General features: G+C 41.2%; 1 protein-coding gene across 4 annotated transcripts; it reads right to left on the bottom strand.

The window, feature by feature from the left end:
* Window positions 1-8,350: 8,350 nt before the first annotated feature.
* PRXL2C (peroxiredoxin like 2C) lies at window positions 8,351-24,271 on the bottom strand. Of its 4 annotated transcripts, none has more exons than XM_027964215.2 (6): window positions 24,014-24,271; window positions 23,515-23,583; window positions 22,570-22,623; window positions 22,141-22,246; window positions 16,317-16,448; window positions 8,351-10,421 (listed from the first exon to the last, which is right to left on the bottom strand). In XM_027964215.2, the coding sequence occupies exons 1-6, from the start codon at window positions 24,209-24,211 to the stop codon at window positions 10,294-10,296; spliced, it is 687 nt and encodes a 228-aa protein (XP_027820016.1). In that variant the 5' UTR covers window positions 24,212-24,271; the 3' UTR covers window positions 8,351-10,293. The 4 variants fall into 4 exon arrangements, with proteins under 4 accessions (XP_027820016.1, XP_027820017.1, XP_042098963.1 ...); XM_027964216.2 differs by having other exon boundaries at window positions 16,317-16,358; XM_042243029.1 differs by lacking the exon at window positions 16,317-16,448.
* Window positions 24,272-24,277: the final 6 nt, after the last annotated feature.

Raw genomic sequence — 24,277 nt, 5'->3', positions numbered from 1 at the left:
GTCAGGGCACCCTTCCAGGAGGGGTTGCCTCTGTCTCAATAGAAATTCAAACAGTATCAATTGCAGTCAAGATTATTGAGAGGATCCAAAAAGTACATAGAAGCCTTTACGGGATTAACTTTACTTTCTGAGCTTAGTTGGAGAGATGTAATCTATGTCTTGGGACACACGCTGACTCTTGACTCTAGTTTTGGGGGAAGCGACTACTTTTGGAGATGAATGGCTTGAACGTGAGACAAGGGGAAAGAGGGAACATGAAATAGCCCTCCTTCCTACTAGGAGTCAAGCAGTTCCTATAACAGAGCCTCTTTGTCAGATGTATTCATGAAGGACTCAAGCGAGCACATGCTAAGACTTTAAACTATGCTCAGTTTGCTGACATAGAACAGGGAGAGAAGGAAACTCCTGATAAACTCCTAGTCTAGACTATGGGAGGCGCTCCATAACTTTACTGACGTCAATCTTGAAAGTGCAGAAGGAGGAATGATCTTAAAAGAGATTTCTCACTCATTCAGCTCCAGATACCTGCCGTTAAGTTTTTTAAAAAACAGGCATTTGGACCAAATCAATCTTTAGAAAAACTGTTACAGCTGGCTCAGATGATATATTATGGTAAAGAATATAAAGAGGAAAATAAGAAGCAAAAAAGAACCAGGCAACAGACTGAAGCCCCAACCATGGCAGTTAGATCTGCTATGAAACAGCCTGAGGAAAAAATGCCCAGAGGAACCCAGGTGAGAAGGGATGGACTTGTTATTACTGTGGAAAGGAGGGGCATCTCAAGTGGGATTGCCCTCAGGCATCTAAGCTCTCCCCGGCTCCAGGTCCGGTCTGCAAAGGACCATACTGGGGAAGAGACTGCCCTCCAAGGTGTAGGCCCCAGGGGTCGGACTCTCAAGACAATCTGGACTGAAGGTGCCGGGGGATCCCCACTTAAGCTCCCGTCCTAATTACACCGAGGAACCCTGGGTATTAATAACTGTGTGTGTGGGGGGGGGGGGGGGGGGGGTGTCAATCAGTCGATTTCTTTTGGACACTGGGGCAACTTTCTCAGTGCTCACGGAAGCCCCTGGCCTTCCTTCCTCCTGATCCACTACTGTAACGGGACTGTCTGATGAGCCAAACATTATTATGTCAGTCATCCTTTAAGTGGCAACTGGGACTCTTGTGCTGTTTTCTCACGAGTTTCTAATCATGCCAGAGTCTCCCTCACCCCTCTGGGGATGGATATACTGAACAAGGTCCAGGCCTCTGTTTTCATGAATATGGAACCAGCTCTTTTTAATGGAACAAACTGTAAATCCTAGAGTGTGGACTGATGGAAAAACTGTGGGTTGAACACAAAATGCTGTTTCTATCTTTATCAAGCTCAATGACCCTCACCTATTTTCACATCAAAAGCGGTATTCACTAAAGCTGGAGGTTAATGAACAGGCAAAATCTTACTGTACTGACTTCTCATGATGTAAGTGGGATCTTAAACTCTAAAGTTCAGAGTAACAGTCAGTTCAGTCGCTCAGATGTGTCCGACTCTCTGCGACCCCATGGACTGCAGCACACCAGGCCTCCCTGTCCATCACCAACTCCTGGAGTTTACTCAAATTCATGTCCATTGAGTTGGTGATGCATCCAACCATCTCATCCTCTGTTGGCCCCTTCTCCTCCTGCCTTCAATCTTTCCCAGCATCAGGGTCTTGAAATTCAAATGAGTCAGTTCTTCGCATCAGGTGGCCAAAGTACCGGAGTTTCAGCTCCATCAGTCCTTCCAAAGAATATTCAGGACTGATTTCCTTTAGGATGGACTGGTTGGCTCTCCTTGCAGTCCAAGGGACTCTCAAGAGTCTTCTCCAACACCACAGTTCAAAACCATCAATTCTTTGGCGCTCAGCTTTCTTTATGCTCCAACTCTCGCATCCATACATGATTACTGGAAAATCCATAGCTTTGACTAGATGGACCTTTGTTGGCAAAAGAATGTCTCTGCTTTTTAAAATGCTGTATAGATTGGTCGTAACTTTTGGTCATAACTCTAAGGAGTTAAACATCTTTTAATTTCATGTCTGCAGTCACCATCTGCAGTGATTTTGGAGCCCCCCAAAATAAAGTCTGTCACTGTTTCCCCATCTATTTGCCATGAAGTGATGGGACTGGATGCCATGAACTTAGTTTTCTGAGTGGTGGGCTCTAAGCCAACTTTTTAACTCTCCTCTTTCACTTTGCAGCCATGAAATTAAAAGATGCTTACTCCTTAGAAGGAAAGTTATGACCAACCTAGACAGCATATTAAAAAGCAGAGACATTACTTTGTCAACAAACGTCCATCTAGTCAAGGCTATGGTTTTTCCAGTGGTCATGTATGGATATGAGAGTGGGACTATAAAGAAAGCTGAGTGCCAGAGAATTGATGGTTTTGAACTGTGGTGTTGGAGAAGACTCTTGAGAGTCCCTTGGACTGCAAGGAGATCCAACCAGTCCATCCTAAAGGAAATCAATCCTGGGTGTTCATTGGTAGGACTGATGTTGAAGCTGAAACTCCAATACTTGGCCACCTTATGTGAAAAGCTGACTCATTTGCGAAGACCCTGATGCTAGGAAAGATTGAGGGCAGGTAGAGAAGGGGCCAACAGAGGATGAGATGGTTGGTTGGCAACACCAACTCAATGGACATGGGTTTGGGTGGGCTCCAGGAGTTGGTGGTGGACAGGGAGGCCTGGCGTGCTGTGGTTCATGGGGTTGCAAAGAGTTGGACACGACTGAGCGACTGAACTGAACTGAACTGAACTTTCATCAAGAGGCTCTTTGATTCCTCACTTTCTGCCATAAGGGTGATTTCATTTGCATATCTGAGATTATTGATATTTCTCCCACCAATCTTGATTCCAGCTTGTGCTTCTTCCAGCCCAGCCTTTCTCATGATGTACTCTGCATATAAGTTGAATAAGCAGGGTGACAATATACAGCCTAAAAGTACTCCTTTTCCTATTTGGAACCAGTCTGTTGTTCCATGTCCAGTTCTAACTGTTGTTTCCTGACCTACATACAGATTTCTCAAGAGGCAGGTCAGGCAGGTCAGGTGGTATTCCCATCTCTTTCAGAATTTTCCACAGTTTGTGGTGATCCACACAGTCAAAGGCTTTGGTATAGTCAGTAAAGCAGAAATATATGTTTTTCTGGAACTCTCATGCTTTTTCCATGATCCAGCGGATGCTGGCAATTTGATCTCTGGTTCCTCGGTCTTTTCTAAATCCAGCTTGAACTTCTGGAAGTTCACAGTTCATGCATTTTTGAAGCCTGGCTTGGAGAATTTTTAGCATTACTTTACTATCGTGTGAGATGAGTGCAATTGTGCAGTAGTTTGAGCATTCTTTGGCAGTGCCTTTCTTTGGGACAGAGCAACAACGCTGCACCTTTAAAGCTGCTGTAACTCAAGGGTTGTTGAAAGCTCTAGGAATAGAATATCACTTACACTGTTCCTGGAGACCCCAACTTTCGGGAAAGGTAGAAAAAAGGTAATGACATTATTAAGAGACATCTGCGTAAGCTAACTCAGGAAACACAAGGCAGTTGGTTTAAAATTTTATCCATAGGTTTAATGAGGGCTCAAACTGCTCCTAAGTAGAAGGGACTGTCTCTATGACAGACTGTTTCTGTGCATAGAAATTGTCATAGATCCTGACGCCTTAAAATTAACTATGTGACTCAGTTTTTAGCTTTTCAACAGACATTACCAGGAGATTAACCCCTGACCCAGCCTTTGCGTCAAACAGGCCGCTGTTTGCGCCAGGAACTGAGATGGGCCTGAGAATCTGGGTGGGCTTGCTTCTGCTGACTCCAAAAGTCCTGAGCCTGCCGTTTGACCCTCAAGACAGCACCTTCCTGCCCATTCCACAATCGGTCTAATTGCTGGGTCTGCGGAGCATTCCCCTCCTCATCAACTGAAGACTTCTCTTGGTGGATTTCTCCACTTCAAGGAAAGGACTTTCTTCAACTCTCAGAATACTTTCACCAACAACAATCATATGTGATGCCTCTTCTTGATCTGATGACATCTGACGATCCCAAGATGGACTGGTATAACTATGGACATAATGTAACTTTTAATTTTGATTATGTTTTAACTTGGTTTAATGACTATTTTGCTGCATATAAGAAGGTAAATGGGTCTAGATCTGGTGTTTTTCTACCTGATGTTTATCAAACATGGGATGAAGTCATTCGGCTAACTCCTAAAAAGGGATGCCTACTATTTAATGCTCCTATAGGCTGGGAAAAAATAGAGCCATCACCAGTAGTTAGCTGACAACTTAATTATGATTGGAAACAAGTGGGATTTTTGCCTCATGACATATACAATACATTCCTGTGTTTTCCAATCCCAGTTTAGGTCCTCCTTTTGCCTGGCCAGGAACTGACTGGGACTGGATCCCTCAGTCACGCTGGTTTGCTCCAAATGGGACCTACTGGATATGTGGTTCTTACCTATGGGTGTGGTTTCCCCCTGGCTGGATAGGAAGATGTGCACCCTAGGTCTAACTTTTCCTCATAGCTTCATATTTTCAGAACTTCCAGAGAAGCCTCCCAACCTGCCACACCTTAAAACTTGTTGGGTAAGATCTGTATTTCACTGGTATGATTATCTGGCTACAATATTTGTTCCCTCTATGGAAACTACAGATGATGTATTATGCTATCAGTTGATGCTCTAACTTTCAGCCCTTGCTGCTGCTACTGCTGCTAAGTCGTTTCAGTCGTGTCCGACTCTGTGCGACCCCATAGACGGCAGCCCAGCAGGCTCCCCCATCCCTGGGATTCTCCAGGCAAGAACACTGAAGTGGGTTGCCATTTCCTTCTCCAATGCATGAAAGTGAAAAGTGAAAGTGAAGTCGCTCAGTTGTGTCCAACTAGTAGCGACCCCATGGACTGCAGCCTACCACGCTCCTCTGTCCATGGGATTTTCCAGGCAAGAGTACTGGAGTGGGGTGCCATTGCCTTCTCTTTCAGCCCTTAATACTAAACAAATACTAAATTAGAAGGTGGTTTTACAAAACAGATTGGCCTTAAGATATTCTAATGGCTGCACCAGAAGGAACTTGTGCCATTATTCATACAAAATGTTGTACATATATACCAGATATGAGTACTAATGTTATTCACTTTACTAAACACATGAACAAGAAGATTCAGGCTATGGATTCTCCTAAAGCCTCAGTCACCTCACTTGGGAAACAGTAACTAGCTCCTCATGGTGGAAAACTGTCTTATGATCATAATTCTAATTGTTCTGTTTTTACTGTTTGCTTCCTGCATCTGTAACTGTGTAACTGGGTTTGTATCTAACTGTTTGAAAGCTTTTAAGTTACAAATGGCTGTCCAGGCTCCTACCAGCGCCACAACCTCCTCCAATTACTTGGGGCCCCTGGATCAGAAAGCCTCAGCATGAGGGTTAGGAGAATATGTTGCCTCAACAATTTAGGGACCATGCCCCTCAACAGCGGGAAGTAGTTATGGAATGAAAATGACACTCCTTTCCCTTTCTTTCCTAAAAGAAAAGAGGGAATGAGAGAATCAATTCCTAGGCAGGTTGATAAGAAGTCCAGGGTTCCTGAGGAGAAGGGGTCTGAGGCTCTCGAAGTAGAGGTAGGGGTCTGGAATTCTCAAGGAGGAGGATCTTTTTTTCCTTCTACATTCCTTAGTCTTAGTCACATAGAACTTTTTTTCTTTAAGCCCAGAACTGATGATTACACAACAAATAACTCAGTTTAAACTCTGTACTAGATCATGGCATCTGGTCCCATCACTTCATGGGAAATAGATGAGGAAACAGTGGAAACAGTGTCAGACTTTATTGTTTTGGGCTCCAAAATCACTGCAGATGGTGATTGCAGCCATGAAATTAAAATAAATAAATTTAAGTTAAAAAAAATAAAATAATATCCTCTGCAAAAAAAAAAAAAAAAGATGCTTACTTCTTGGAAGGAAAGTCATGACCAACCTAGATAATATATTGATATTACTTTGCCAACAAAGGTCCGTCTAGTCAAGGCTATGGTTTTTCCTGTGGTCATGTATGGATGTGAGAGTTGGACAGTGAAGAAAGCTGAGCACTGAAGAATTGATGCTTTTGAACTGTGGTGTTGGGGAAGACTCTTGAGTCCCTTGGATTGCAAGGAGATCCAACCAGTCCATCCTAAAGGAGATCAGTCCTGGGTGTTCATTGGAAGGACTGATGCTGAGGCTGCAACTCCGATACTTTGGCCACCTCATGTGAAGAGTTGACTCACTGGAAAAGACCTTGATGCTGGGAGGATTGTGGGGAGGAGAAGGGGATGACAGAGGATGAGATGGCTGGATGGCATCACCGACTCAGTGGACATGAGTTTGAGTGAACTCCGGGAGTTGGTGATGGACAGGGAGGCCTGGCATGCTGTGCTTCATGGGGTTGGAAAGAGTCGGACAGGACTGAGCAAGTGAACTGAACTGAAGGATTATATAACAACAATGTATCCTGCTTGAGGACAGTTTCTCCTTCCTGAAAACCTTTTGGCTAATCCTGTTATCTTAAAATGTAAATTATCGGAGACGGTCTAGTAAGATCTTTACAACCTCAAGACATTCTTTTGATTTATTGTAATAACTAATTAAAAAGTATATAACTCCCTTGCTAACACTAGTGAGGGGGGCACTCTCCATCCACCTTCTGATGTGTGTGTCAGAAGTTTTCTCTGTGCCTTTTCATATTTTAATAAAATTATGCTACACACATATAAAAAATTGCTTGGAGAAATATCAATGACCTTAAATATGCAGATGATACCACTCTTAAGGTAGAAAGATAAGAGGCACTAAAGAGCCTCTTGATGAAGGTGAAAAAGGAGAATGAAAAAGCTGGCTTAAAAAGAGACACAGATGTATACAACAGTCTTTTGGACTCTGTGGGAGAGGGTGGGATGATTTGGGAGAAAGGCATTGAAACATGTATAGTATCATCTAAGAAACTAATTGCCAGTCCAGGTTCGATGCAGGATACAGGATGCTTGGGGCTGGTGCACTGGGATGACCCAGAGGTATGGTATGGGGAGGGAGGTGGGAGAGGGGTTCAGGATGGGGAACATGTATACACCCATGGCAGATTCATGTTGATGTATGGCAAAACCAATACAATATTGTAAAGTAATTAGCCTCCAATTAAAATAAATAAATTTAAATTTAAAAAAAAGAAGAAAAAGCTGGCTTAAATTTCAACACTCAAAAAACAAAAATCGTGGCATCTGGTCCCATTGCTTCACGGAAAATGGAATAGGAAATAATGGAAACAGTGGCAGATTTTATTTTCTTGGGCTCTAAATCACTGTAGTGACAGCTGCCATAAATTAAAAGATGCCTCTTGGAAGAAAAGCTATGACAGACCTAGACAGCATATTAAAAAGCAGAGATTTCACTTTGCCAGCAAAAGTCTGTCTAGTCAAAGCTATGGTTTTTTCGGTAGTCATGTACAGGTGTGAGTTGGACCATAAAGAAGACAGTGCTAAAGAATTGATGCTTTTGAACTGTGGTGCTGGAGAAGACTCTTGAGAGTCCCTTGGATAGAAAGGAGATCAAACCAGTCAATCTTAAAGGAAAGAAAAGAAAGAAAGTGAAGTTGCTCAGTCATGTCTGACTCTTTGTGACCCCATGGACTGTAGCCTACCATGGTCCTCCGTCCATGGAATCTTCCAGGCAAGAGTACTGGAGTGGGTTTCCATTTCCTTCTCCAGGGGATCTTTCCAACCCAGGGATCTAACTCAGGTCTCCCACATTGCAGGCAGATGTTTTACCATCTGAGCCACCAGGGAAGCCCTCTAAAGGAAATCAACCCTGAATACTTATTGGAAGGATTGATGCTGAAGCTCTAATACATTGGCCACCTGTTGGGAAGAGCTGACTCACTGGAAAAGACCTTGATGCTGGGAAAGATTGAGGGCAGGACAAGAAGGGGGCAACAGAGAATAAGATGGTTGGACGGCATTATTGACTTAATGGACATGAGTTTGAGCAAACTCTGGGAGAGAGTGAAGGACAGGGAAGCCTGGCATGCTGCAGTCCATGGAGAGTTAGACATAACTTGGCCACTGAACAACAGTCAGTATTCTCGCCTGGGAGATCCCGTAGATAGTGGAGCCTGATGGACTACAGTCCATGGAGTTGCAGAAGAGTTGGACACAACTTAGTGACTAAACAACAAGAATAACAACAAAAATTCATTTCTTTCTGATGTAGAATTCACTTTTACCCAGTGAAAAGTAGGAGCTATATCATAAGTTTGGAAACTATAAAGCAAAGTTATAGAATTTAAAATTAAATCTCTATCCCATTTGAGCTTTCATTATTTATTTTGTTTAGTTTTCCTCTTAGGGGCCAATTTCAATGTCTTCAATGTCTTAGAATTTCAATGTAAGGTTAGTTTTCAATCATAAATTTGCTAAAACCCTCAAAACTGATAGTCTTTTTTTTTTTTGGCCACAACATTCATTGAATAAACTCATTAAAGATTTCCAACTTTCTAAATAGAAGAAATCAGAACATACAGGACCCATTGGAAAAAAAAAAAAAATCACTGTTGTGAGGACACCAGAGTTCTTCAAGACTTCAAACATTTCTAATGTCTGCTTAATGGTGGGCAATAAGTATAAACTGCCATGCTTGCTTTTTAACAAACTGTTATTCAACATCAGCTTCTCTCACACTGTGTCTGTCTGGGTAGGCAATTTACTCTTGCACTGTATTTATGTAACTGTTCCTTGCTGAAGCGTTTATGTATCTTTAAAAAATATGGCATTTTTATATGTACATTTTTATAATATAAATGTAAATATATAAATTTTGTGTCAGCTATGATTCAGCAGTTTTAAGTCTAAAGTCAGTAAAGGTATGTGGGCCACCAATGTTTCCTTACTTAATAAAATAGAACAAAACACTTTAATTTTTATGAGCTAGCCCATTTCCATTGATTAAAAACATGATTTCTGTCTATATATACATGAAATAGATTCAGATTTTTGGGCACTTTAAAGTATATTTTGTGTATGACCTTTATATGCTTGTTATAAAAGTATTTTAAGTTCAAAGCAGTATTATACTTGCTAATAATTACCAATATTTTAATCTTGCTGTACTTTTCAGAATGCCTAGGACACTTCCCACTAAAGATATTAAGACTCTAGAAAAATAAAAGATGACAATTGTTCATTAAATAAAAGCAACTTGGAGGTGGGAAATAGAAGCTGTTTGAGAATATATAACCAAATCATAGTGCACACTTAAATTACAAAATTTCTTATTTTTTCAGTTTAAACAATTCTTAAAATTTCCTTTCAAAAAGCATACTGATTATATTTTAAACATGTATCAAATATTGCAAACATATTTTTCTCCTTTTACTAGTAACCCCTGCCCCCCTAAACAAAATCCTAGTGAAATAGATACTGGGTGTGTGGCCAAAGTCTGTGAATGTAGGCTATATGTAGGTTTGGTCTGCTGTGTTTCCTCTGAGTAAAGAATTAGAAATGTATGGCCTACAGCCTGTATAACTGCACCTTTGTGGAGCTTGCTATGTGGGAACATATTCTTCATATAATTTTTCAAGATCTTTTCTTTGCCAAAAAATGAATCATGTTCATAACAGAATAGTTGGGAAATATAAAAAAGTACAGAAAAAAAACCCCTGTAATCCTACCACCTAGTGATACCTACTGGTGATACTCTGGTGTGTTTACTTCCTGTCTTTCTTTTTAAGCAAACAAAAATATAAATGTATACCTATAAAAATATGATTATGCTATTTACAGAGGTTGAGTTCCTGCTTTTCTCAATGGATCAAATGTTCTTGGTTGCTTCCCTTTCTCCTTATATGTTCTTTATAAAAATGTATGATTTTAATGGCCAAAAATATCTTCATTGAATAGATATAGCATACGGTAAAATAAAGACTGGTATTTATAATTTTATAGCTTTTAAAGTTTTACTTTGTGTAAGTAAAATTTAGGTTTTTTTGTTTTTTTGGTTTTTTGTTTTTTTTTTTTACAAAATTGCTATATAAAATAAAACCTTAAAAGCTATAAAATTACAGATATCACATTTTGGACAACTGATGTCTCTCAGCATGATGTTCAAACAGTGGTACAAAGCCTCTTTATGGTTTTATAACTCCTCAAAAGTTGGGGAGGGTCAACAACATAGGCATTGCATGAGGATATGACATCCCCATGTTTCAGGTCATGTCTCAAGGTCCATTTGAAATTGAGAGAATCTGTAATGTCACACATGGATAACTGAAGGTCTGCTTGTAAAGTCCACATGCTGAACTCCTACAAGCTGTAAAACAGAGTTGATGGGTTTATGATCCAACCTATTCCTATCATGGTGTATAAAATGGATGTTGTTACCTAGAAGAAAATAAGAATAAAAGGTAAAGGTTAACATATAGGGTTATTCATTAGATGTACTGCTTTCTAGAATCAGAGCAGTATTTTAACTTCTAATTAGTCCAAATGAAAAAGTTATTTACCTGGAGTACATAGCATTCTCCATATAATGACACAATAAATTTTAATTAAGGTAGTAAAGCATGACAAAAATTATGGTTAAATAAGGTTAGTACTTAATTCTTTATGTACTTTCCCTGCTGCAAAGGGAAAGACTTAAATTATAACCTTCTGTTAGGTTTCATTAAATGTAATTAAATAAAACAGCTTGTCAAACAGACAGGAAGAATATGGAACTAGTGTAGATATCAAACCAGAAAATCATCTGTTTCTTAAATGTAATAACAGAATAAATCACTTCCTTAAAAAATTTACTCCTAATTACCAATTTAATAGCCTACATATATTATAACCATAGCCTAAAAGAGGCAGGCTGAAAAATAAGAGCATTAAGACAATCAGTTATATAATACAATTCTTCTATCTGCTCAAATGAAATAGTAGTCATTTAAGCGCAGGCGGCAGCGGCGGGCCAGCGCACTAAGCGCAGCTGAGAGCTACCCCGCGTCCGAGGTCAGGGGCAGCAGTCTAGAGTGCCAGGCTGCGCTGGCGCAGGAAAGGCCAAGAGGAGCTACCCGCGTCTGAGGCCAGGGGCGGCAGTCAGGAGGAGCCACCCCGCGTCAGAGGTCAGAGGCGACGGCCAAGAGGAGCCACCGCGCATCCCAGGCCAGGGGTGGCACCCGAGAGGAGCCACCCTGTGTCAGAGGCCAAGGGCAGCAGCAGGAAGGAGCAACCCCACGCCAGAGACCAGGGCAGCGACTGGGGAGCAGCAACCCCATGCCCAAGGCTAGGGGCAGCGGCCGGGAGGGGCAACCCCACGTCCAAGGAGTGGCGGCTGTGTGGGCACAGGAGGGCCTAGAGGAGCCATCCCACCCTGAAGGTCAGGAACCGTGGCGGGAGGAGATACTCCTCATCCAAGGTAAGGAGCAGTGGCTGTGCTTTGCTGGAGCAGCTGTGAAGAGATACCCCACGCCCAAGGTAAAAGAAACTCAAGTAAGATGGTAGGTGTTGCAAGAGGGCATCAGAGGGCAGACACACTGAAACCATACTCACAGAAATCTAGTCAGTCTAATCACACTAGGACCACAGCCTTGTCTAACTCAATGAAATTTATAGTCTAGATCCTGTTTACTTTAATTGTTGGAATGAAGACCAGAATTTTAACATAAAACATTAGATTACTAAATATTATAAGAGGCCTGTTTTCTGCATTGTACCTATATGCTGTCTACACTAACCATTGTGGATTTAATATCATAAACTGGCTTTTTATAAAATAAGTTCAGTTCAGATCTCTAGTCATTCCCATTCTATTGATTTCCTCTATTACTTTGCATTGATCGCTGAAGAAGGCTTTTTTTAAACTTTCCTTGCTATTCTTTGCAACTCTGCATTCAAATGGGTACATCTTTCCTTTTCTCCTTTGCTTTTTGCTTCTCTTCTTTTCACAGCTATTTGTAAGGCCTCCCCAGACAGCCATTTTGCTTTTTTGTATTTCTTTTCATGGGGATGGTCTTGATCCTTGTTTCCTGTACAATGTCACCATAGTTCATGTGGCACTCTATCAGATCTAGGCCCTTAAATCTATTTCTCACTTCCACTGTACAATCATAAGGAATTTGATTCAGGTCAGACCTGAATGGTCTAGTGGTTTTCCCTGCTTTCTTCAATTTCATTCTGAATTTGGCAATAAGGAGTTCATGATATGAGCCACAGTCAGCTCCTGGTCTTGTTTTTGCTGACTGTATAGAGCTTCTCCATCTTTGGCTGCAAAGAATATAATCAATCTGGTTTCGGTGTTGACCATCTGGTGATGTCCATGTGTAGAGTCTTCTCTTGTGTTGTTGAAAGAGGGTGTTTGCTATGACCAGTGCATTTTCTTGGCAAAATTCTATTAGCCTTTGCCCTGCTTCATTCCGTATTCCAATGCCAAATTTGCCAGTTACCCCAGGTGTTTCTTGACTTCCTACTTTTGCATTCCAGTCCCCTATAGTGAAAAGGACATCTTTTTTGGGTGTTAGTTCTAAAAGGTCTTGTAGGTGTTCATAGAACCATTCAACTTCAGCTTCTTCAGCATTACTGGTTGGGGCATAGAGTTGGATTACTATGATATTTAATGGTTTGCCTTGGAAACAGAGATCATTCTGTCGTTTTTGAGATTGCATCCAAATACTGCATTTCGGACTCTTTTGTTGACCATGATAGCTACTCCATTTCTTCTAAGGGATTCCTGCCCACAGTAGTAGATATAATGGTCATCTGAGTTAAATTCACCCATTCCAGTCCATTTTAGTTCACTGATTCCTGGAATATTGATGTTCACTCTTGCCATTTCCTGTTTGACTATTTCCGATTTGCCTTGATTCATGGACCTAACATTCCAGGTTCCTATGCAATACTGCTCTTTACAGCATTGGATCTTGCTTCTATCACCAGTCACATCCACAGCTGGGTATTGTTTTTGCTTTGGCTCCATCCCTTCATTCTTTCTGGAGTTATTTCTCCACTGATCTCCAGTAGCATATTGGGTACCTACTGACCTGGGGAGTTCCTCTTTCAGTATCCTGTCATTTTGCCTTTTTGTACTGTTCATGGGGTTCTCAAGGCAAGAATACTGAAATGGTTTACTATTCCCTTCTCTAGTTGACCATATTTTGTCAGCCCTCTCCACTATGACCCGACCATCTTGGGTGGCCCCGGGGGCATGGCTTAGTTTCATTGAGTTAGACAAGGCTGCAACAGACCACACAGAAGCGTGGCCGAGAGGAGCTACCCCACGCCCGAGGTCAGGGGTGGTGGCTGGGAGGAGCAACCCCATGTCCAAGGAGCAGTGGCTGCCCAGGCGCAGAAGGGCCGAGAGGAGCTACTCCACGTTCAATGTCAGGAGGGATGGCTGTGAGGAGATACCCCTCATCCAAGGTAAGGAGCAGCGGCTGTGCTTTGCTGGAGCAGCCATGAAGAGATACCCCACGTCCAAGGTAAGAGAAACCCAAGTAAGACAGTAAGTGTTGCAAGAGGCATCAGAAGGCAGACACACAAACCATAATCACAGAAAACTAGTCAGTCTAAAAGATGTCATACAGATGGCCAAAAAGTACATGAAAAGATGTTTAACACTGTTACTTATCAGAGAAATGCAAATCAAAACTACAATAAGGTATCTCCTCACACTGGTTTGAACGGCCATTATCAAAAAGTCTACCAACAATAAATGCTGGAGAGGGTGTAGAGAAAAGGGAACCTTCTTACAGGGTCAGTGGGAATGTAAACTGGTACAACCACTGTGGAGAACAGTATGCTGCTAAGCTGCTAAGTTGCTTCAGTCATGTCTGACTCTTACCAACCCCATGGACTGCAGCCTACCAGGCTTCTCCATCCATGGGATTTTCCAGGCAAGAGTACTGGAGTGGGGTGCCATTGCCTTCTCCGATGGAGAACAGTATGGAGGTTCCTTAAAAAACTAAATATAGGGCTTCCCTGGTGGCTCAGTGGTAAAGAATCTGCCAGCCAACGCAGGAGACATGGGTTCAATCCCTGATCCAGGAAGATTCCACATGCTGAGCAGCAACTAAGCCCACATGCCACAACTATTGCGCCTCTGCTCCAGAGCCCAAAAGCCACAACTACTGAAGCCCCAGAGCCAGTGCTCCGCAGGCAACAAGAAATGTCCCTGGAATGAGAAGCCCGTGCACCACAACTAGAGAGCAGCTGCCACTCGCCATAACTAGAGAAAAGCCTGCATAGCAACAAAGACCCAGCACAGCCAAAAATAAATAAATAAAAAATTAAAAAAAAAACCCTAAGAACTACCATATGATCCAGCAATCCCACTCCTGGGTATGATCTGGAGAAAACCATAATTTAAAAAGATACATGCACTCCAATGTTCACTGCAGCACTATTTACAATAGCCAGGACATGGAAGCAACCCAATGTCCATCAACAGGGAAACAGATACACAATGGAATCTCAGCCATAGAAAAGAATGAAATAACACCACCCGCAGCCACATGGATGAACCTAGGGATTATCATACTAGGTGAACTAAGTCAAAGAAAGATAAATATCATATGACATCACTTACATGCGGAATCTAAAAAAAAAAATGATACAAATGAACTTATTTACAAAACAGAAACAGACTTCAACTTATGGTAGCCAAAGCGGAGAGATGGGGGGAGGAATAAATTAGGAGTGTGAAATTAACATATATACACTACTATATATATAATAGGTAATCAACAAGGACCTACTGTATTTGAACAGGGAACTCTACCCAATATTTTGTAATAACCTACATGGGAAACATAATGCTGAAAAAATCCATTACCTCTAAGGGATTCTTGCCCACAGTAGTAGATATAATGGTCATCTGAATTAAATTTGCCCATTCCAGTCCATTTTAGTTCACCTAAAATATAGATGTTCACTCTTGCCATCTCCTGCTTGACCACTTCTAATTTACCTTGATTCATGGACCTAACATTCCAGGTTCCTAAGCAATATTGCTCTTTACAGCATCGGACATTATTTCCATCACCAGTCACTTCCACAGCTGGGCTCATCCACAGCTTTTACTCTGTTTCTTCATTCTTTCTAGAGTTATTTCTCTGCTCTTCTCCGGTAGCATACTGGGCACCCACTGACCTGGGGAGTTCATCTTTCAGTGTCATATCTTTTGCCTTTTCATACTGTCATGGGGTTCTCAAGGCAAGAATACTGAAGTGGTTTGCCATTCCCCCTTCGCCAGTGGACCACATTTTGTCAGAACTCTCCACCATGACCCGTCCATCTTGGGTGCCTCTATAAAGCATGGCTCATAGTTTCATTGAGTTAGACAAGGCTGTGGTCCCTGTGATCAGTTTGATTGGTTTTCTATGATTGTGGTTTTCATTCTGTCTGCCTTATGAAGGACAAGGATAAGAAGCTTATGGAATCTTCCTGATGGGAGAGGCTGACTGTGGGGGAAACTGGGTCTTGTTCTGAGGGGCGGGGCATGCTCAGTAAATCTTTAATCCAATTTTATATTGATGGATGGGGCTGTGTTCCCTCCCTGTTGTTTGACCTGAGGCCAAACTATGGTGGAGGTAATGAAGATACAGGCGACCTCCTTCAAAAGGTCCCGTGGATGCACTGCCGCACTCAGTGCCCCTGACCCTGCATCAGGCCACCACCAACCCCTGCCTCCACCGGAGACTTCTGGACACTCACAGGCAAGTCTGGGTCAGTCTCTTGTGGGGTCACTGCTCTTTTCTCCTGGGTCCTGGTGTGCACAGGGTCTTATCTGTGCCCTCCAAGAGTCTGTTTCCCTAGTCCTATGTAACTTCTGTAATCAAATCCCACTCGTCTCCAAAGTTAAATTCTCTGGGGGTTCTCAGTCCCTTTGCCAGATCACCAGGTTAGGAAATCTGTTGTGGGTCCTAGAACTTTCTTAACAGTGCAAGAATTTCTTTGGTATAATTGTTATGCATTTTGTGGGTCATCTGCTCACCTCCACTGAAATTTTTAAAGAGTATTATAGCCACATACAAATCACCAAACCACCACTGATTTTCCCTATCCCGAATACCTGGAATCACTCAGGCATGGAATGGTGGCCACAGTACATCCAGTAAACAGACATCAAAAATATACAGGAGTGTTTGAAGACAAACGATGTCCCCTGTGAGAGCACAGCATCCTGACTGCTACTGTGTACACTTTTACATGGTGGCTACTTTATAAAGAAAGTGGATGGCCTCTTGACTTCCAGATAGCATAAAAAGCACACTGCTGAAGCTGAGCTTTGATGCTTACCTGGACCTAAAATGAGTGTTCCACCTTGCTGAGCTGGGTCTCCTTGAAAATCAAAAAGAGGGCCAGTTACTGCTCTCCACAGGCTCCGAATGCTTCCTGAGAGTATATTTGATTTTACATGGGGGCTCTGTCCTGAAATATTAGGAATTGTCTTTAGATGTTATCATTTTATATTTGACTTGACATTAAGATAACGTTAGTATTTTTAGAAAACAGTCTCTCTCTTATGTATTATCTTACTTTTGACTTGCCTTTTTCTCTTCCTTTGAAGAACAGTTTCTCAGCCTTTCACTACTGATGTTTAGACCAGATAAGTCTTTGTCCTGAGTACCGTAGGGTGATTACCATCATCCGTGCTCTCTGAACTTACTTCATGCCATAGCAACCACCATTTACCAAGCTGTGACAATTGAAAATGTCTCCAGACAGTGGCAAATATCCCCTGGGTGGGGGAGGGGTCAAAATTGTCCTCAGTTGAGAACAACTACTTTAAAAGAGGAAGTGATGACAGACCCAGATCATTTTCTGCCACTGAAAAATGTCAGCTATAGAATTCTCAAACTGGCAGCACTTTCCTTTTTAATCCCCATTTATATTTGGTTTAGTCTCTTACCTAGTAATAGATAACTACATTCCTCTTCAAAAGACATTGTGGCACAGACTACTGTTATATGCTGGTCGAAACTTGTTTACTCTTTCTGGGACCACAACTAAACATTTCCCAGTCTTCCTGGGGTTTGGTATGGCTCTATGACCACAATCAAACCAATGAGTAAAATAATGTGTGCCACTTCCCTGGCATCTCCTAAAAACCTCTCCAGAGGTGCTTATCCATGTTTTTTCTATCAGGTCGGTGCAAATACAGCTGTAGGTTTTGCACTGTTGAAATTTGCCATTTGATTTTGGAATACATTCTTAATAAATGTGGTTATGTTATATATCATTTTAATGCACATTTCTCATTTTATGTTTTTTTTGCTAATGACTTATTATTTGCTATTTATTTCATATTTATTTTGGACTATGGAAATGATGTTAGACAACCAAATCTGAGCAATTTTCTCATTTGAGTTTAAAATTAGTCATAAAAGATGATGAAACTCATAAGACCTTTGTATAATTTTATATGAAGCACCTGATTGTGACAAGGGTCAGGTCTGCTGACCCCCACGTGACTCTGTATTCATCCCTATGTATAACAAAAAGGTATATAAACAAACCTGAAAAATAAAGAAATCGGATCAGTTTCTGGAAAAATAAATAAATAAATAAAATAAAATGAATCATAAAGCAGTAGAAACAACTCAGTGATGCACTGGCCCAGGAACTGTTGATGAATGTACAGTGCAGTGGTGGTTCAAGAAGTTTTACAAAGGAGACAAGAGCCTTGAAGATGAGGAACATAGTGACCAGCCATCAGAAGCTGACGACAACCAACTGAGATCATCAAAGCTGATCTTCTTACAACTACATGAGAAGTTTCCAAAGAACTCAACGTAGGCTGTTCTACAGTCATTGGGCATTTGAAGCAAACTGGAAAGGTGATAAAGCTTAATGAGTGGGTGCCACATGAGCTGACTGGGAATTTTTAAGAATGTCATTTTGAAGTGTTGTCTTCTCTTATTCTATGCAACAACAAGGAAGCATTTCTCAATTGGATTGTGGTGTGCAATGACAACTGGTGATGACCAGCTCAGTAGCTGGACCGGGAAGAGGCTCCAAAGCACTTCCCAAAGCCAAACTTGCACCACAAAAAGGTCATGGTCACTGTATCACTACAGCTTTCTGAACCCTGGTGAAACCATTACATCGGAGAAGTATGCTCGGCAAATTGATGAGATGCACCAAAAACTGAAATGCCTACTCCTGGCATTGGTCAATAGAAAGGGCCCAGCTCTTCTCCATGATAATGCCCGCACGTAGCACAACCAATGCTTCAGAAGTTGAACGAACTGGGCTATGTAGTTTTGCCTCATTCGCCATATTCATCTGACCTCTTGCCAACTGACTACCACTTCTTCAAGCATCTCGACAACTTTTTGTGGGAAAAATGCTTCCACAACCAGCAGGAGGCAGAAAATGCTTTCCAAGAGTTTGTTGAATCCCAAAGAATGGATTTTTACACTACAGGAATAAACCAATTTATTGCTTGTTGCCAAAAATGTGTTGATTGTATTGATACCTACTTTGATTAATAAAGATGTGTTTGAGTCTAGTTATAATTTAAAATTCATGGTCTAAAACATCAATTACTTTTGCACCAACCTAAATACATCCTTTGAAGTTTGGATTGACAATGGCAGAGCCACATGATGGAAGAGGCCTGAGTCTTTCCTACTGTGTCCCTCAATTGCTGCTTGGAGAAGCACCCAATAGAAATATCCTTCTTGAAATGTGAATGAATAGGAACTAACTTCATTCTTTATATGCCACTGAGACTCTGAGGTTTAGCTGTAACAACAGTAACTATAGCTACCTTTCCATTTTTACTTGTCAGTTTTTCTATTTCCTTTCTGACAGTGACTGATACTTTCACTACCTTTGAGTAAAGAAACTACCTGTTTTATAACTTATCTTTTTCCTACCCCTGCCTTTTATTAAAAAAAAAAATCTGGACTCCACCAATTCTAAGGCCAGAGAGTGACCGAGCAGTGAGACATTGCAGCCCAGGTCTTCCTGCCTGCCACAGTCTGCCTCTCCAGGTGCATGTCAACCAGTGTACACAGTTACCAGTCCCATTTATCTTCTCCTGTGGAAGTCACAGTACAGAGCTAACCCCTCAGCCCTGTGGTCCAGCTTCAACTAGTGCTTTGGGCTTTTTATTTTAATGATTATGCTGCCTTTGACCTGCCTGATTTCTTAATATTTCCAGATACCTATTATTTCCTTCATCTCTCCAACTTTTCTATTTCTTTTGTGTTTATAAGAGGATGGACATTCATTCATCTTACCAAGAAGCAAATACATTCTCACTAGCTTAGAGACATGGGTAAAGGACTAAAGTTTATGTTTTCAAGGATTTTATACCTAAAATAATGTTCATAAATCCAAACTATCCCCTTAGATCCAAAGAAGGGTCATTTAATATTTCTGAAATTTTAAAAATTCAATTGAAGAAGATTCCACAACTTAGAATTTCACAATCTTGGCTGTAAAGCACAATCTAATTTTGCCAGTATGAATTTAGTTAAGTGTAAAACTCCTGTGTTTTTTTTTTTTTTTCATTTTTTTCCTCTTTACTTTGGTTTTTGGACTCAAGACCAGAATTTGAATTTGAAATATTAGATTAAGTATTGTAAGAAGCATGTTTCCTGCATGCACTTATCTGCTATCTATAGCGATCACTATAGATTTAGTACCATAAACTGGCTTATTATCAAGTAAGGCAAGATGAAATATCAGGTAAACCCATTACCTCCTTGAATTTAGTGGCTTTATTTTCTTATTCTTTGTCTTTATAACCTGTCCCATTAATTTTAAATTATTATATTTTATTTTCAATGTTGCTTTCAAGTAGGATTATTCTGAGACTGATTCTAAGACCTGTGCTTTTTCAGGTGGGAACTTTAAAAAATCATTTCATGAGAACCTAATGTTTTCTGTTTGGAAAGAGAGTTGTTTAACACAGATCAAAGGAGTTTAAATGATTTGAATATACTTTCTTTATAATTATAAGCATGTATTTTGCTTTAAATTCATCTGTTTTCTTTGCAATTCTCTCTCTCTATTGAGGCAATGAATGATGAGGTGTTACTAAAGTAAAACTCACAGTTTGTATCAAAAGCAGCTAAATGATAAACAGACCTTACATGTGCTGAGGCTCTGATATAGCACAGGAAAATAGTCTACCAAAGATAAAGGTTCACAATCTGTACTGTTGCAATTTCCTATACTAAAAAGAGAGGAGGAAAAAAAGAACAAATTCTCTATCTATGGTACCTCATCATTAGTTTTAATAAAGTTTAGGTCGCTTTCTTTAAAAACATTAGTAAAGGAAGGGATCATGTCAACTCCGCTTCATAAGTAGCAGCTCTGTGATCTGTCCCTCTGTGTCTCTACTTCATGCCCTGTCATTTCTTTCTAGGCTATTACTACAAACTTGTCAAGAATACCAATTACAATGGATACCTCCTGTTTGGCACGTTCCAGTTGCTCCTCTACCTGGCAACAAGACTTCACTCAAACACTTTTATGACTCCCCCACTGCCTTGAGAACGAATCCAAACTCCTTGGCTTGTTCCCAGACTCAGTCCCTTGGCTCACACAATTCCCAACTGGCTCCTAGTCTCTGGCCAGACATAGAGAACTCTTGCAGTTCTCCAAGAGTCAAAATTTTTCATACTGATATGCTACTTTCTGTCAGCTGCAGCATTCCCAGCCTCACTTCACCCAGCTAACTCCTTAAAGAGTGAGCTTAGACAACACCATTTCTAAGAAGCCCTCCCAGATTCTTCTCTCCCTGTGCATTTCTGGTATTACAGGCATTTCTGTATTATCTGCTAAGTCGCTTCAGTCGTGTCCGACTCTGTGCAACCCCATAGACAGCAGCCCACCAGGGTTCCCCGTCCCTGGGAGTCTCCAGGCAAGAACACTGGAGTGGGTTGCCATTTCCTTCTCCAATGCATGAAAGTGAAAAGTGAAAGTGAAGTTGCTCAGTCGTGTCTGACTGTTAGCGACTCCGTGGACTGCAGCCTACCAGGCTCCTCCGTGAAATGAGATTTTCCAGGCAAGAGTATTGGAGTGGGGTGCCATTGCCTTCGCCATTCTATATTATAGGTATTGCCAATACATGCTCTCCTCTTTTACAAGCCCTAAGCTGTAATGTAATTAACTGTTTGCTTCTTTCTCCCAGGGTAGATTATGAGCATTGGGAGGGCAGGGACTGCATCTTTTGTCACAGTCGTCCTGGGAACAGCCAACACAGTGGGTACCATGGGTGTCATTCTCAACATTTGTTCAGAGTAAGTGATCTGGGTTCTAGTTGAGTTCTCTTGCTTGGTATTTCAGAAGCCAAGTTCCTTTTATCTAAAACACATATCAATAGTTCACCTAAAGCTTATTGTACTTTTAATTATAAAGAATTGTGCAAGGGCAGGGAATGTGAACCATATAGAGATGAATAAAACATCAAACCTTTCAACTAACTATACTACTTATCACCTTAAGTTCGATCATAGAGTATATAATAAAGTACAAGATGCTATTAAAAAACAATGAGGGAAGCAACTGCGTCTGCTGGTAGAGCTATTTAGACCCCCTTTGAGTTGGGCTTTAGATGAAAACTAAGATTTCATCAGTTAAAGAACATAAGAGTGTTCAAAGCCATGGTGTTGAGGTATGAAAATATATTAACTTAAGCAATATTATTTTTCTTTTAAATACAAAAGTAAAATATACTCATTGTAAAAAAAAATATATATATATATATATATACACACATATATATATAAGCCACTGTTCTCACTCCCATGTCTTGGGGTAAACATTGCAATGTCTTTTAAAACAATTTTCATCACACACACATATATAATAGTATAGATATTTATGTTTATGAAAATAGTTTTTATTTTCACAAAAATGAAATCATACTGAAAACACTGCTTTGAACTTGCATTTTTTCATTCATTTAGAACTTCACCAACAGCCTTCCATGTCATTACATCCAGGAAATGAATCTTTTAGAGTATCATGAATCTGGACCACTTACTAGAATCATAAAGAGCAGGTTGATTTATGAATTTACCATTTGTTCCCCTATGCATATATATACTTATGTGAAATGTGAAATATACTATCAGGATTTCCTACTTGAGACATGTCTTACCTGAGGAGGCAATTTCTTCACCTCTTTTCATTCCCAATCTTTTATAAATTTCTCTCTCAGGATCAACATAGATTTCATGAGAATACCCAGTTAGTTTACAGAAAGGCTGAAAAAAAAAAAGTATAGTTGGAATTTTTATCAAGACAAATGAGAGAAAAATAGTGATAATCTGACTAAATTTTAGCAAATTTAGACCCAGGTTCGATCCCTGGGTCAGGAAGATCCCCTGAAGAGGGGAATGGCTACCCATTCCAGTATTCTTGCCTGGAGAATTCCATGGACAGGGGAGTGTGGCAGGCTACAGTCCATGGGGTTGCAAAGAGTTGGACATGACTGAGTGACTAACACTTAAGTGATTTAGGTAATTATATAATTTTTACATCTAAAACAGATTTAGCCTGTTAGGGTCCCAATTGGCTATATATTTACCTCAATATGATGGTAGGATGACTGTCCAATCACTATGAGAGTGACATTTGCTTCCTTTAGGAGAGAAAAAGGACATGTACATATTATTAGAAATTATGTTTCCCCTAATTGTAACTTCCCCTAATCCAATTATTTTCTTCCATTTTAATGCCACCTATAGGCTTCCAGAAGAATGGTATAAACAGCCAAATTGTGTGAGTCAAAGCAATTATGCTAAAATATTCAATTAATTCAGATGATTCTTTTGCTAAGTAAGAATTTAAAAATAATAGTCAGTAATTCTCTACACTTTCCTAAAAGGCATACATTAAACTAGAATAAACACTATTAAAGTAGGGTTATTTAATCAGACAATTTTATTCTTTCACATCTTGATTGACAAGGTCTGCTGAAAACAGATCTTAATTTTACAGAAGCTACCAATGCTTTCACTAAAAAGCTAACCTGGGGACAAACCTTTATATGCTTGAGGAAATACAGCTGTATGTGGCTGTCACAAGAATGTGGAACTGTAATTCCACTAAGGATACAAATTTTTGATCTTTAAGTTATACTAGTAACTTCCTGTAATGAACAATTATTTGGAGTGTCTGTATTATAAAATTAAAGAAAAGAAAATATTTCTAGCATTTCTGTTTTTCATAATTATCAACATTTGAGAATAGGCAGGTTATTAGGTAACATCAAAATCATTATTATGGTTAGTCCTTTTATTTTATAGTCAGGCAGTAATGAACAGGACAGAAATACACTTCCAATGAGTCTCTTCCCTTTTTGGAGGTGTTGGGGAGATGTGTGGGATGATGATAATCTGGGTTTGTGAGCGTCTGTGCTGGAGAGGCGGCGCATTCTGCACCTCATGCCATCACACTCATAAACCGCAGGTGAGTTTCACCAGGCCGCCCGGAAGCGGGGCACGCTGCTGCTCACTCTAGGGAAACTTACTTGTAAGAAACTCTTGGGGATTTTGGCCAGATCTTCTACGTATTCCTTGCAGATGTAACACAGGAAATGCTGAAATCCCAACACAGGCAAAAAGGACAAGTTAGCAACTAACACTCTCGGAGTCAGAAATAACCAAGTACTTATGCGTGACGTAATGCTACACCCAAGACTGTTAGAGATGTCAAGGGTGCCCAAATGTGCCCTGAAATTGGGCCCCACGCAGTCTCTGTTAGGCCTCTTCGCTCGTTGAGAAAATGGCCTTGGCTTGGCAGGCTGCTTTTCCTTTCCCGTTCAAGGAAGCGAGAGCGGAGTCCGCCTTCCAGAAACCTTTAGTGGACGACCACTAGAGGAAGGGTCAGGCCCGGCGGGTTCCGTTCTCCGGTCCTGGACCCTTCCAGAGGCCAGATGTAACTCCCCCCAGGGGAGGCCGTAGAAACAACCTCCATTCCTGCCTGCAGGTGAGGTCCCTGCGCCGGATCGTCCCGTCGCCCGTGCTCACCCGCACGAAGACCACGATAGCCCGGCGCTCTCGGAACAGCTCACCAAACGGCACAGGCCTCCCGGAGGCGTCCAGCACAGGCAGCTCGGCCACGGCGGCGGCCAGGGGCTGCCAGCTCGCGGGGCCGCTTGGGACTGGGGCTGGGGCGGCGTGACCGCTGACCTGCCGCGTGACCGGGGCCTCGGAGGGGTCTGCCATCGCGCCCTACGTCCGAGGGCCCTCGGATAGCGACCGAGCGGGAGGGAGGCTGGGTGGGTTGGATCG

Source organism: Ovis aries, chromosome 2 (genome assembly GCF_016772045.2).
Source record: "Ovis aries strain OAR_USU_Benz2616 breed Rambouillet chromosome 2, ARS-UI_Ramb_v3.0, whole genome shotgun sequence".
Taxonomy (NCBI): domain Eukaryota; kingdom Metazoa; phylum Chordata; class Mammalia; order Artiodactyla; family Bovidae; genus Ovis; species Ovis aries.
Note: the sequence above shows the minus strand (reverse complement) of the source record. Positions and strands in the feature narration are given on the sequence as shown.

Excerpts from the sequence above, each read along its gene's own strand:
- PRXL2C (XM_027964215.2), bottom strand. The coding sequence starts at position 24,211 with ATGGCAGACCCCTCCGAGGCCCCGGTCACGCGGCAGGTCAGCGGTCAC. Across the intron at positions 23,584-24,013 it reads CTATCGTGGTCTTCGTGCGG|CATTTCCTGTGTTACATCTG; the intron begins GTGAGCACGGGC and ends TTGGGATTTCAG. Across the intron at positions 22,624-23,514 it reads TCCCCAAGAGTTTCTTACAA|GAAGCAAATGTCACTCTCAT; the intron begins GTAAGTTTCCCT and ends TCTCTCCTAAAG.